Raw genomic sequence first — 14,421 nt, forward strand, 5'->3', positions numbered from 1 at the left:
TCCTTAACAAGGTTTTATCTGCAAGAAAATATCCCCCCAAAACTAAGGAAAATGGAGGGCAGAGTGAGACTTATACAGAGAAACCACTTTTCTTGATTCCTCCTCTCCAAAACATCAGGGACTGGGGTGCACATGTAAGTATGAGACTCTCAAGAGGAAACGTCAGAATGTCAGAGCCAGAAGTTTAACAAAGCCCCAAATTCCCCCCTAAGCCAAACTATGTTTATCTTTTACTCCCTTAAGGTGAGGAGGAGGGAGCTGGGGGTGACCCGAGACACCCTCTGCCGGATTGTGGCTCTTCCAGCATTCAGGCTGGCTGCTGCATTACCAGGTGTATGGGTCTTGGCATCTCTGAGGGGCACTGACATTGAAGGGCTGGCCAGGCACCGACCTGTCCCAGAGTTGGGCTGGACAAAGAGCCATCCACTTCTCACAGAACGGAGAGAAGACTCCAGGTCAGGTACTCTCCAGGTGCTTGACACATACGATCTCATGTAGCCGGCCCCCACCCCACCCCAAGCCCATGAGGCAGATGTGGTTGCCGGGGCTCAGCACACTGATTCCCTCTATGACACTGTAGTGGGATCATTTGGGATATTAACTAATATTTCTTTTCCCTGTGCTTCTACAATCTCCTCCCCACCACCCAGAGGGCAGCAATCATTTCCAGCAATGACAAAGAGCCAACGTGTTCGTTTCGAATCCTACACTGGGCCCTTGACAGCCATAGCAGAGCCCCGAGTCTCAAAGGACAAGGCTTCAGCAGTAAGATCAAGGAATTACAAAGATTAATGAGAGAAAGAAAGAAGGAATAGTAGGTAGGAGCTTAAGGCTGCCATGCATCAGGTTCATACAGTATATAACGATGTCTGGAAGAATGCCCACCTGATTTTTGTTGACTCTAAGTTCTTTACAATATGGTAGAAAGACCCTAACCTCTGAGAGTAGATGGATCTGAGCTCAGATCCCAGCTCTTCCACTTACAAGCTGGAGATCTGGAGCAAGTTACCGGAACTCTCTAAGTTCTACCAATAAAACTGAAAATCAAACGACAATGGTTGGATGGCAGGGGGTCAAGGGTACGGAAGAGAATCATGTCCAGTACCAATGTCCTTGCCTCAGAGTTGGTATTCGACAGATGGTAGCTGCTATTGCTGCCATTGTTAGGAAGGAGAAGAAAATCACATGAGGATAGTAAGATCACCTTTGCAGGGTGCAGTGCAGAAGTCAAGGAGAGAAGGCAGGAAAAAGCACAAACCATTACACACGGCACACTCCCACCTGGGAAGACATAACACATGGCCACTCGAGTCCCAAGTCTCTCTCTACCTTCTTCTCTTGGGCACAGGGCCACCAGCTCCAACTAGATTTCCCCAGCCTTCTTGGGAGCTAACTTTGGCCATGTGGCTCATCTCTTGCCAATGGTATGTTAGCAAAAATGACACATCCAATTTTGACTTCACCTGACTTGCTTAAAAGAAAATCGCTTGCTCTGAGCGTTCTCTCTTCCCCCTTCCCATTGGCTATGATAGCAGCTAACCAGAACAATGCAGATGAGGACAGTCCTGTAGAGGGTGGTAGAGAAACAATGTTGGAGGAGCCTGGGTCCTTGAGTGACAGTTTGGAGTAAAGCTGCCCCACCAACTTATACCACTCCCTCTGGGAACTGTAACAGAGAGATATACTTCTTTCTCTCAACCTGCTGCATTTGTGGGGCCTTTGGTTCCATAGGACAGAATTTGCTTTTTACACATACAGGAATATTTTCTGGGTCTCTACCTTTTTTTTTTTTTTTGCCTCCTTCACAAGCTAAATTAAAAAGTAAAAGGAGGGACAGTTCATGTTAAAAAAAAATACCCGGGTATTTCTCTCTTCTTTTAAAATACATTCTCTAAAGCTGTGCAGGTTCCTGAAACTGTCTCAGCAGGCAGAAACAAGAAAGGCAGAAAAAAAACCTAGCTTCTCAGACAGGAGCGAGCTGGGGGGGTGGGGTGGGAAGATTTGTCTTTATGGTGAATTAGCCCTGTTTCACCTGGTTCGGGGCCTTGCTGAAGAGACACAAGTAGGGAAAGTCACATTTGAACCAGGTCCTAATGAAGCTCAGGGCTCCCAGTTCTCTCCTCTGGGCTTCACATCTTCCTTGAAATCCTATCTCTCTAAGAAAATTGTCAAGGGGAGTCCAGAAGCCTGGATCTTTTTTGTCTTAACCTGGGGGCTCCCACTGTCTTCACTGGAGAGGATTCTGAAACAGTGCCTGGCCTTTGCACCAAAGCTGTTCAGGCTGTGCCATGAGCCCCTTGGTTGTGACTCCAGGGAGCCCTCTGTGAATGTCTTGTTGCCAGCAGACCTCGAAACCTGCAGGTCCTTTGTCCCTTCCCTTGGGCAGCCCTGCTATGCAGTCACCTCTTTCTGAGAGGCTACTGAACAAAGATGGGCGGACTCGTGCCCCAGCCATGGCTGACCACAGAACCCCCTACACAGAAGGGCTCTGGATGGAAACCATGCATTCATTCCCTGCCCTTCCACGCATCCTGCATTGCTGCTCCATAGATGGAGATCATTCTTTTCAGAGGTTCCTTGTGTGGTTTATCTTCTGATCGACCTCCCCTCTGGTGAGATTTTATACAACTGGTGTTTTTCTTTTAATGAAGCAAATTAGGGTTAATTATCCTTAATCCTATGTACTTCCTTCCAATTTGCTATAGCAAAGGACCATCTCAAAGCAGATAATTGTGAGATTTGGGATCCTATGTTAGATTCATGCATGAAATGACCTCAATTATTTGCCTTTCCCTGTATTCATGCTCTTTGTATGTGACTTTGAAACTCGCCCCAAAAGAGGAAGATCTTTTTTCCCCCACCATTGGATTTTGAGTTCATCCGTGTGACTAATGAATGTTAGCTGACATGACATAACCGAAGTTTGAAGAAGTGCTTACTGGTTTGGGGTTCCTCTTTTGCACCAATGCCATCATCATGAGATGTCTGTTCTACTCCCTCTGAGGATGAAAGACACATGGAGCACAGCCAGATCACCCGAGTCATTCCAGCTAAAACCAGCCCAGATCAGCCAGCATTCAGCCAACTCCCACATATATGTCAACTCAGCGAGACTAGGAGAAGCTCCAACATCAGCATAGACACCTGGTCTCAGTAAATGCTGCTAAATAGATGTTAAACTCCAAGATTTGTAACCATTTGTTACCCAGCACTTTTGTGGCAAGATTGGCAAACACCAATCATTTACTCACCCTACCTCCAGGAATAGCCCCCTATTTTCAGGTGGGGAATCCATCTGTTTCCTACTCTTAATCTATGTGGTTTGGATGACACACACCTCCAGTCTCCCACACACACCCCCAGCTGTTCCCCAGGGACTACAAGCAACCCATTCCATTGCCCTCACCATAACAATTTGCTCAGAGGTAGGTGCATGACTAGGCAAGCCAATCAGAGCAAAGCCTGGGATCTTTGGTTATAGAGATAGAAGGGTCAAAGAGATCAATGATCCCCAACCTTCCATTCTACAGGAGAGACTACTAAAGCTATGCACTCAAGGACCACCAATTGGGTAGAAGCAGCACTGGATCCAGGACACAGGTCTCTTGACTTCCATTTGATTAAATTTTCTATTTCCCAGTACCTCTTCAGAAGAGACTACAGCATTCTCTTCAAATGCTACACCCAACTTTATTCAATAACTTATTAATAAAATCCATATTGAGTGTCTACTATGTGCTGTGGGCACCATCCAAGGTGCTGGGGAAGTTTGAAGTGAAGATCTGGGAAAAAAAAAAAAAGACCTAGCTGGCTTAGCATCAGAGGGACATATGTTCAAACTAGCAAAAAGTTTATTGAATCTTACACAATGGCATTTTCTGCCAAGCAAACAATCTCCTCCATGCCCTATGGGTTCCCAAAGAAGCTCATCAAAACTCCAGTGCTCACTATATGCTTTTAAAAAGAGGCCAAACTCAGGAGCTGGCGGGATTTGATTTTTATTTAAAAAACAAAACAAAACAAAACAAAAAAAAAACCCTCCCGATCTTCCACCTGCTCTGCACCCTCCCGCTCACCAGCAAACTGATAACCCAAATCAGAACATTGAAAAAGGCTGAATTTCATGAAGTAATGTTTTAAGGTTGCCTTTAGGTGGGTTCTTATCCAAGATGTGTGCACTCCCAACAGAACTGCCACCCAGATTAGACATTGTCTCCTGCCTTGTGCCTTCTGTAGCATCAAATGGATGAACATTTATTACTGAGCTACATAAATTTTCTTAGAAAAAAGAACTAATATTTGCTGAGTACCTACCATGTATGAGACGCTCTTAACCATTTCACTAACATTGTCTCATTCAAACCATCTTAAACCTAGGTGACAAGGCAAAACCATCTCTTCTGTGTGACAATAGGAATTAAGGCCCAGAGATACTGAGTAATTTGGCTGCCAAATTTCTCTGCCACAGCTGATAACTGTCAGGGCGGGACACCGAATCTAAGACTGTCACCTCCAATGTTCCTACTTTCCAGCTATGGCTCCAGCTCAAACCCCAACTAAGAAAATAGTTATATTTCAGCAAACAGCAAAAATACTCATGTTGGAAGAATGCTGGCATGTGAAATTGGTGTTCTAGGACAAATCATGTCTAGGGATTGGGTCTTGAAAAAGGTAGGTCCAAACTTTAGTGTATAGAGAATTATCCAAGGTAGGAGAGTCAAAAAATGGAAAATGAAATTTAAAAATGAAAAACTAAAAAATGTTGAGGCCCCACATCCAGTGGTCCCAGTTTTTCTGCAGTATGTGGGCCCAGGATTTTCATTTATAACAAGCATGTCCAGTGACTCTGAGTCCAGTCTGTAAGGCATTCTTTGAAGACTGGGTCCTGGTTCCAGGTCCGATACAATTTTCCTGTATGACTCTGGGCAACCTCGTTTATCTCAGGGGACTCGGTTTCCTCATCCAGAAGAGCAGAAGGGTTGAATAAAGTGTATTTTCTTCACTGTCATCATTAAAGTATGTTACTTATATTGTCTCCTAAAGTTACTCCCCCAAACACAACGGAGCGTGGATTTTCATGGCCACTGTTTTGGAAATGGTAGAAATGGGTGTTCAGAGCACATGAGTGGCTCGTGCAAGAGCACACGGTGTGCCTCTGATCTGAGCCAGAGTGATTATATCACAGTCCTGTGCTGGCAGTTTCCCCCAAGTTCAGTGCTCCAGCGTAGCACTGGACTTAGCGATATGTCAGGTTCAAAGATTCATTTTTGCAAAATGACCAGATTTCAAAAGACATGGTTAGGAGCGTCCACTGGGCTCGAGGTAGTGATGCTTTCCTGGGAGGGTTTTCAATAATGATGGGGGCTGTTCCCAGGGCTGGGCATGGGCAGAGCAACAGCAGTGACCACTAGGGGGCGGCGTGCATGGGAAACCTCAGAGAAAAATGAATAGTGGCCCCCAGGGTGTGATGTTTGCCATTTCCCACTCTGGCAGACATGGTTCATCTCCCAAGGGAGCTATAGTCAATGCGGATGGAAACAGGAAACCTTCATCTTCAGAGACCTTGCCATTTCTCCTTGGCAGCTACCCCTTCCTTCTCCAACCTCCCCAGGTGGCATCCACCCCTCCACCTACTCCTCCGCTCCTGCCCTATGTTCCCAGAGCAGGTTCCTAGCAACATTCATGCCCCTGGATATTAAGATGTGAACTGGTTTTCCTGAAGAGAAAAGAGATCAGACATCAAAAGTGTTTGGGGAATGATGTGTTAGAGTTTGACCTTTTTGTTAGCACGAGATTTTCCAGATCCTTTCATGGGCTCACCTGATAATAGTTCTAAAGATACCAGTAATAGCCTTCATGTGGTTATCACTTTCTGAATGCTAGGCACTGTGACATGCGTTGTACAAGCTACCTCATCTTCAGAGCAACCTAGGCAGGAGGCGACACTATTGTCCCCATTTTGTAGATCAGAAAACAGGCTCAGAGGGGTCGGCTGACTTGCTGAGGGTCACAAGAGTACCCAACAAGGAGACGGTGATTGGAACCCAGGTGTGCTGAGGCTAAGCCCGTCGCAGACTGCATATGTCCCCCTTTCAACAAGGTGGCAGGGTGTGGGAGGCAGGGGCCGTCCAAACGTCCCAACCTTGTTCTCATGCCTCATGTAGACTCCAGCTCTGGAGGTTGAGTAGAGAACACTAGGGAAAGATCAGGGACCCCAGAGGAACTTGGGTCTGGCCATCCCTGGGACCCCTCTGTTCCTCCCCAGACAAGGCTGGATAAATAAAGATGCATTTAACAGGATAGGTGAAATTAGCCCAGTTTGGGTAGAAAGACAGCTTCCAAGCCCTTGCTTTTGACCTGTCTCGAAATATTTTCTAAATGCATCAGACAACAACAAGCCGATATAAGGACAGGGGTGCTGACTGCCTCCAAATGCTGTCACGGGCATCATAATGGCTTTGTTTTTCACAGGGAAGAGAAAAAAAAGTTTATGTCTCAAATTAGTAGGTCTGTCATGTTCCAAATTGTTTGCATTTCTAAAAATGGATGTTGACATGTGAACAGTTATTATCTAATGCAAGACCCAAAAATCTGCCTCTCTCAAGGCAACAACGGGGTAGTCAAGGGATCCTCTGCAGACACGTGGGTCTACAGCTCTCTCTCTGGATGCGGGAGTACAATGAGCCCCCCTTCCCTCCCGTGCCCCCGTCAGAGCTCAGGTTGTTTCTGAGCCTCTGGGACCTGGTCATCCCCTCTTCAGAAACCTCAGCCCCCAGAAAGAACCCTAGAGACTTAATCAGAGGGTATCAGCTTCCCAGCAAGATTTCCCTAGTGCAGTGGTCTTCAGAGTGTGGTCCCCAGACCAGCAGCATCGCAATGGAATCTGTTAGCATTGCAGCCCCTCAGGTGCCCACCCAATGCACGGGGAATCAGAAGCTCTGGGACAGGGCCCAAAATCTGGGTTTTAACAGCCCTCCAGGGAAGGCTGATGCTGCCCAAGTGGCCGAAATATAAGAACCACCGAGGGCACACTGTCCCCTCCTACCCGCTCACAGGCACTCACTCACTACCTTCTACCATCTCTTTCTTACTTGTCCTTCCACCTCATTGTCTTCTCCTCATCTTCTACCCACCACAGCTCAGGTCACGGCCCACCTGGGTGACCGCAGGAGCCTCCCGGGGGGGGGGGCCCCTCCAGGCGGCCCGCCCACCTCCAATCCCGTCTCCATTTGGAAATCAACTTTTGAGAATGTAGAAACGGTCCTCCCAGGGAGACAAACCATGAGAGACGATGGACTCTGAGAAACAAACTGAGGTTCTAGAGGGGACGGGGGTAGGGGGATGGGTTAGCCTGGTGATGGGTATTAAAGAGGGCACGTTCTGCGTGGAGCACTGGGTATTATGCACAAACAAGGAATCATGGAACACTACATCAAGAACTAATGATGTCATGTATGGTGATTAACATAACAATAAAAAATTAAAAATATATAAAATAAAATAAAAGTGGAGGGAAAAAAAAAAAAAGAAACCGTCCTCCCAGTATACTGCCTAGAGCCCTGTGAGACCTTCTAATTTCCCCAGTTCAAGGTCACAAAAGAGTTCTGCCACCATGGCCTTGGGTCAGTGGCATTCTCCCCACCACCAAATCCAATAGAGGAAACGGGGTGAAGGTGGAAGAAAACCGAGTTTCCTGTCTGTTCTAGAAAGAGCTGCTTCCATCACGACACCCCAGTGGGAAATAACCTAGGCCTTGAGTCAGACAGACGAGTGTCCAAACTGCACCCCAGCTGGACATTAGCAAGACACCCTCGCCCAGACACCCAAGTCCTCATCTCTAAAAGGGGAAGGGCATGGCCTGCGCAGCTGAGTCATTGGAGCTTTTAGTGACAACATGATATAAAGGTCCAGCACTCTGTCTGGCACACGGTAGGGAGTGAAAAGTTTCTAGCTATACCCCCTGGTCCAGTCAAACAGCTGGTTAATTCACAGACTCTACCTGACCAGCCTCCTTAGCATCTGATGCTCACCATACCGCCTGGGGAAAGCCAAAAATAGCGTCAAGGCTAATCGTTCACGAGACCCTGAGCCAATAACCTGACTCTGTTTCTCTCTCCCTCAGAAGTTGTGTTTTCTCTCCTGCATTCATTTACCTTGGGGCTGTTCTGTTTGCACCACTTTCTGAGAAAAACCAACATTTCCTGGATGTCTTACCTGGGATGGTGTTTGATAGTGACATCTTCCTTCAGGCAGTGAATATTGAGAAGTGAGGGGTAGCACATTCTTCAACAACAACCCAGAGCACTGATACGCCACACACACACACACACACACACACACACACACACACACACACACACACACAAACACCTACACGCTGGAACTTGGACGGACTTTCAGGGCCACCCAACGGGGACACACGTGTGGCACCGCGTCACACACAGACACCAGGACTCTTTGTGTCTCCACTGATTGGTGTCAAATCTGACAACACCTGGACAAAAGAGCTGGAAAAAGCCATACAGTACCTTTTGGTGACTTAAGTGTCGCCACTGCCCAGTCACCATCAGAACTTCCTAAAAAAATAACAATGGAGAGATGCTGATCTGCTGGCCGGCTTCCCATGTCCGCTGCGTCCTCACCCCCAGGTGCTGCTGCTGGCAGCCCCAGCTGCAGCCTCCACGAGGCGGGCAGCCCTCAGGGGCCCCGGGAGTTGGGCGAGAGACCAAATGTGCAAATGTGATTCTGCACGCGCACGCGCACCTCCTTCTGCAAAGCCATGCAGCGGTATCAGGATAACGCCCAACAGAGGGTCAGAAGAAGTCCCCTGAAAAAGGCCTAGATGTTTTCAGTTATATTAGGGAGAGAGAGAGATTTCTTAGGCAGTGAATCTGGCTCTGAATTTCAACCCTCTAAGAAAGAAAGGAAAATTTGAGTTGCATGAGGTCACTTTGGCCAATGACAACACTCTGTTGACAAGAGATACATTTTGATCCTGTTTTAGTGCAATCGCTCTCCCGAAAAGAGTTGGTGGGAGAGCATTGTTAGCCCCAAATCCAAGGTTCGGGCCAGGCTCTGCGAACTGCAACTTTATATGCTGGGTGGCAGGTCCCCAAGGGGTAGGGGCTGAAATACTGTTGAATGAATGAATGAATTCAAGTTTCTCCATGGAGTCACTTTTCCTGAGGGAGGGAAATTCCCTTAAATGCTAAAGGGATCAAGCTTGTTATCTGAGAATCCCATAATGCTCGGCATATTGTTTATAGATCAGTTTCTCCAAGTTGAATTTCATTTCAGGCGTACTGAATGAGCCCTGGGGGATCACACATTATTAGCAGATCCCACTGGTGGTCCTTTCCATAAAGTCAAAGACCATAAGAAGGGCGATGTCTGCACCCTATCTACCACTGTCTTTGATAGGCCTTCTCCGGAAGATTGGGTTTTACTCAAAGCGGGGCAAACCCACCCACGTGTCCGTGCAGTAGCCTCTGCCCATTGGCTGGAGGCCTAGCCAATCAGCGCGCGCCACTAGCTCCCCTTTCCTTTCTTAGGAATCTACCTGGAAGGCCCAAGTCCTCAGCATTTCTGCACAATTTCCAGAGAGAGATCAGGCTGCCAGCTGAGAGGAGTGACAGGGAACATTCTGTGTGATCTGAATGATTACAGAGCACAGATCCGGCCTCATTTAAACATTTCCGGTTGGCCTCCCAGGCGTGCCAGAGGACGCTCAAATTGCCACATTCCCCCTGCGGATATGAACTCACCACCCTCATCACTCACAACAGAGGGGAAATGACGGGACAGAAGAGTGACAAAGTTAAAATTAAGTGAGACCCGCCTGGGATGATTGGATGTTTCTTCTCCCTCTGAGCCAGGGTCATTGACATCTGGAAATAGCGATGTGGCCCCAAATCTTCCGTTGCGGGTGGATAAAAGCCTGGTTGAGTCAGAGTCACTGACGCCGACGAGGCCATCTTACTCCCAGGTGAAGTTCATCACTTGAAGGCAGGAACCATGCCCAGGCCGTGGCCACCCCTCCCCCCCACTACCTAAGACAGGGCTTAGCTCTGGCAAGGCGCTAACAAGTTTTCTTTCATAAATCCACTGAAAATAAGGACACTTAATCAGATGGCACACAGGCTTCCAAATATATACTGAAGGTCCCACTACATGCTTGGTGCCCCTAGTGGACATTAGATAAAAATCTGTTGGGTGAAAAATTAAACACTTAGTAAAAGGGGATGGATCTAAGGCACTGAGAGGAAAGGGACATGAGGGAACTTTCTGGGTGATGAAATATTTCTTATCCTTACTGGGATGTTGGTTATTCTAGAGTATGTATATTTCAACAATCACACTATTGTAAAATTATGATCTGCATTATTTCAGCACATGTAAGTTATACTTTATCTATAGCAAACCAATTATACTCAGCACCATGGGAAAACTTTCAACTTCAAACAAAGAAAAACGGTATTTTAGTAACTTCTCCCTCCAAAAAATGGGGGAATCGTATTCCCAAACCTTTTTTTTTTTTTTTTGACCTGGTTATAACCTTTTGATGCCAGCAATTGCTCTCTGGAAGATAGAATCATTTCATAGAAAGAACACAGGATTCTGAATCAGATAATCCTGAATATGACTCTTGGCTCTACCATGTACCAGAAGTGTGACTCTGGGAAAACTGCTTAACTACACTGAGCCTTAGTTTCGCCACCTGCAAGAATGGGACCAAGACCTCCCTCAAAGTTAAACTAGTAGAAGTCAATCCATGGCTGAGGCGCTCATGCGTCACTTAGGGTTTTCACACACGATTCCTACAGCAAGATGGAAGAGGGAGTTCCTGCCACGTTGAAGTGCATTGTTGCTGTAGTTTTAAACAGGGCTATTGGAAAATGTAACATGGTTCTGGCAAAATAGTCCCTTGTCTGTCAAATAGCAACAGAAAAATTATTTTCTCATTAAAATTTTAATGTAAAAATGAAGGCATCATGGCATTTTATTGATAATGCTGGTATGCCCTGTCTCTTTCTCTCATTGAGTAGCCAGAGTCATACCGAGGCATCTAAAGGGCACATGGTCAGGAGTTTAACTTTTAGATGCATAGAGAAAAAAACTGGACATGGGGCCAATGGGAGATAAATGCCAACGTGTGGGCAATTTTCTGTTTGCAAGGGCTTTTTCCAGCTCTGGAGGCAGGAGCCACCCCTCTCTAAGCCATCAGGTAAGCCTTGAGGATATTTTCCCACACACCTCTGTCTTGTCAACACTGACCTACGAAGAACCATAAAATGGGTTCTCACATTGTAACTACCCACCACACGGGTGGCTCCAGCCAGGGAACTCATAGGCTTAATTAAGTTTTCAGGTTACATTTCAACTCAGTCTATCACAAAACACACTTCTTGTCTTCAATTTTAGTGGAAGATATGTCTGAAATGTTTAAATCCTCAATTCTGACTTAGGAAGGAGAGTCAGTTGGATGAAACTGGAGCTTTTTGTGATAGATTGTAGTAGCCATATGTCTGGGCATGGAACTTCATTGTTCAGGCTATAGATGGGGCAGTGAAGAGGTCTGGCTGACTGCGGGTCCTTAGGACAGCTCAGAAGAGTCCTGTGCTATTTGCTTGCTTGCTTGTTTATTTTATCAGATCCTCAGTGTGAGTTAGCTTCCTTGTATGTCTTTCCCATTAAACTGGGATAAACTCTCCCTCCCTCAAAATGACAGCTGAGCAACTGCATGTTAATCAAGTACTAGTCTACCTTGGAGATTCAAGGAAAACTATGGCCAACAAACAACTCTGGTCTGGAGACTTTAGTATGTGGCAGTATTTACTGAGGATTGACTGTGTGCCAGGCTAAGCACATTCTGTGCACTACATCATTAAATAGTCCCAACAAACAATTAGCTGTCTATTTTTACTATCTTCATTTTACAGAGGGAGAAACGGAGACCTGAGGATGTTAAGTAATCTCTGAAATTATTTGATAAATGTCTGAGCGAGGTCTTAAACTCGGGGCCCATGCCACGTTCTGTCATCTTGCTGATCATCTCATGCTCCTGACTTGAGGTGGTGCCCAACACACACTATTATTCACTGATTTTACAAATACATATTAGGAGCACTCACCAAGTCCCCCAACATGGTAGGAGGTTCTGGGGATGCACTGATGAATGGGATAGACATGGTTCATGCCTCAACGGGACCTACAATCGAGGGGCACCAGAGTAAGTGTCTCAATAAGGAGGGAGTGAATGAATGAATGAAACACACCTCCTTGTACAGAGTCTGATGAGGTTTAGCTTCCAACATTTCCTTAGTGTGTGCTAATATTTTACCGATAACTGGGCAGTGAACCCCTTGGGAACAGAGGCCATTCTGCTGTCACATGACGTATCCCTGAACTGTAGAGAGAAAAGAGTTCTCTTTAAACATGAATGAGTGTGATTTCAATAAGCAACTAAAATAAAATAAAGTTAAGTTAAAATAAAATAAAATAAAATAAATAAAATAAAATAAAATAAAATAAAAAGTTAAACCAAACCAACAGTCACCATCCTTTTCTCTCTGGGTTGGCAATGAATGGATGGGACATATTTAATGGCCCACAGGTATTCTAATAACTAGGATGAGTGGTATTGTTTCATTTTCTATTTTAAAATTTCCTCACTTTTCACTCCTCATTTTTCACTTGAAGAAGTTGAGGTCAGAGAGTCTCAGTGACTGGCTCAAACTACCCGATGTTCTGGATATTAAAGCCGCCAAGAGAAATTTATTTTTCAGGGGTATTTTTGAACTTGGCAGTTAACCCTAAAGGCTGTCCAAGGCTCTCCTTATTTACTAGAAATTTTTAGAAAATAAGTCTGGTTATCAGAGGCTGCAGAGCTTTCAACAGCAAACAATTTTTTAAACAACTTCCCTCCCCGGTGGTAATGATTTCACTAATGAAATGCACTTCATCATCCACCACATATCATGGTGTGAATTATGCCTTAATAAAGAACCCTTCAAAGAACATTTATTATGGGATTTGCATTTCATTTGTGCAGACAGATGCTGGACACCTGGGTAAGCCATTGGGTCAGGCAGTCCCACTGGACCTCCATTTACTAGGAGTCACAAGACCATCAGTGACTCAGATGAAGTTTGTGAACCCCCACAACAGTCAGAGAAGAAGAGGGGCACATCAGCCATATCCAGGATTGTGGAGGGTTCTCTAAATACGATCCTTCAGAGTTTTCTAGAAGATTAGGGGTGCTTCCTTACAACTAAGCTATTCTTTGATTCATGCCAAAGACAAGGTCATTCATTCATTCAGCAGCCATTTCAGAAGTTCTCCCTTTGTGGAAGAAACAGTTACTTAAGGAGGGTAAGATACATTTTCGTACTGCAAATTTAATTCTCAATGCCCTGCAGACATTTGCTATGCACAGGATCCCTGTATAAATCCTGGAGAAAATCAAGGAGCATTGTGGGAATATCTATCCAGTTATTTACCCAAATAGCTACTGAGTTTTGAGGGGGGACAAGACACTTGGCCTAAGCTGAAGAAATGAATTGTTTAGGGTAATGTAACCAGTTCAAAAGGAAAAAGATGTCTGGGTTGATTTTTTTTTAATGCCAAAAGAAGAATCAAATAGAACCAGCAGACGCCATTTATCACCTGAATGCAAAGCTCAGGAAGGGGGCGGGGGGGGCACCAAACCGTGTATGAAGGCTTTGCAGCTACATCGGTGTAGACGCCCTGACTCTTTCTCTCCTAGGCAACCGCCCTCAGCTCTTCCCACTAATATTTGAGTCTATTTAAGCGTGCTTACGATGCATATGCTGTGCAAACATGCAATATGGAACAGGGGGAGTCTGTGGTCATGGGGTATACGTGAGGGCTGAGTTGGGCATAGAAATTCAACACGAAACGTGGGAACTGGTATATAAGTCCTTGCGGGGCTTAGGATTTAGAAAAGCCTGTGTCGGTCTGCATGACCTGTGCCCTCGGTATTAGAAATTTGGTTTGCCTGTCTTTGAGTGACTCCATCTGGAAGTCCTAGGCGATGGGGAAAAAATATGAATTCCTAAAGATCCTTGTGGTTCCGATGCTTACCAAGTTCCCACTATACACCTGGCCCTCTGCCGAGTATCAAGATGCTTGTTTTGTGCCTCTATATGTTGGGGGACCAGGGTCCCCACAAGCATCACAGACACGTGACAGTGTCTGGGCTTTGGTTTCCGGTGTCAGTGTGTAATGGAATTAGGATATTTGACGCTGGAATTGATCAGCAAGTGTCTCCCATCCCATCTCTGACGAGGGAAGAAGACATGAAGACAAGCAGCTGATAATAAAAGCAAGCATGTGGTCTGTGAGTCTTGTGTCTGCCCAAAGTTTGACTTCGCTATGGCTGCGGCTTCCACCCTATAGAAC

General features: G+C 45.8%; 1 protein-coding gene across 2 annotated transcripts in view; it reads right to left on the bottom strand.

Annotated features, from left to right (window-relative positions):
* Positions 1–14,421, bottom strand: part of SHISA9 (shisa family member 9) — a 285,510-nt gene that overhangs the window by 13,167 nt on the left and 257,922 nt on the right. Inside the window, exon 4 of one of the 2 annotated variants that reach the window (XM_025855644.2) lies at positions 8,529–8,576. The exons of the other annotated variant lie outside the window; for it this stretch is intronic. Within the exon in view, the coding sequence (XP_025711429.2) occupies positions 8,529–8,576 (48 nt within the window). The remainder of the gene's footprint in view (positions 1–8,528; positions 8,577–14,421) is intronic. 2 annotated transcript variants of the gene reach the window in all.

Source organism: Callorhinus ursinus, unplaced genomic scaffold (genome assembly GCF_003265705.2).
Source record: "Callorhinus ursinus isolate GAN/ISIS: 27379988/994484 unplaced genomic scaffold, GSC_fseal_2.0 scaffold13, whole genome shotgun sequence".
In the NCBI taxonomy this organism is placed as follows: Eukaryota; Metazoa; Chordata; class Mammalia; order Carnivora; family Otariidae; genus Callorhinus; species Callorhinus ursinus.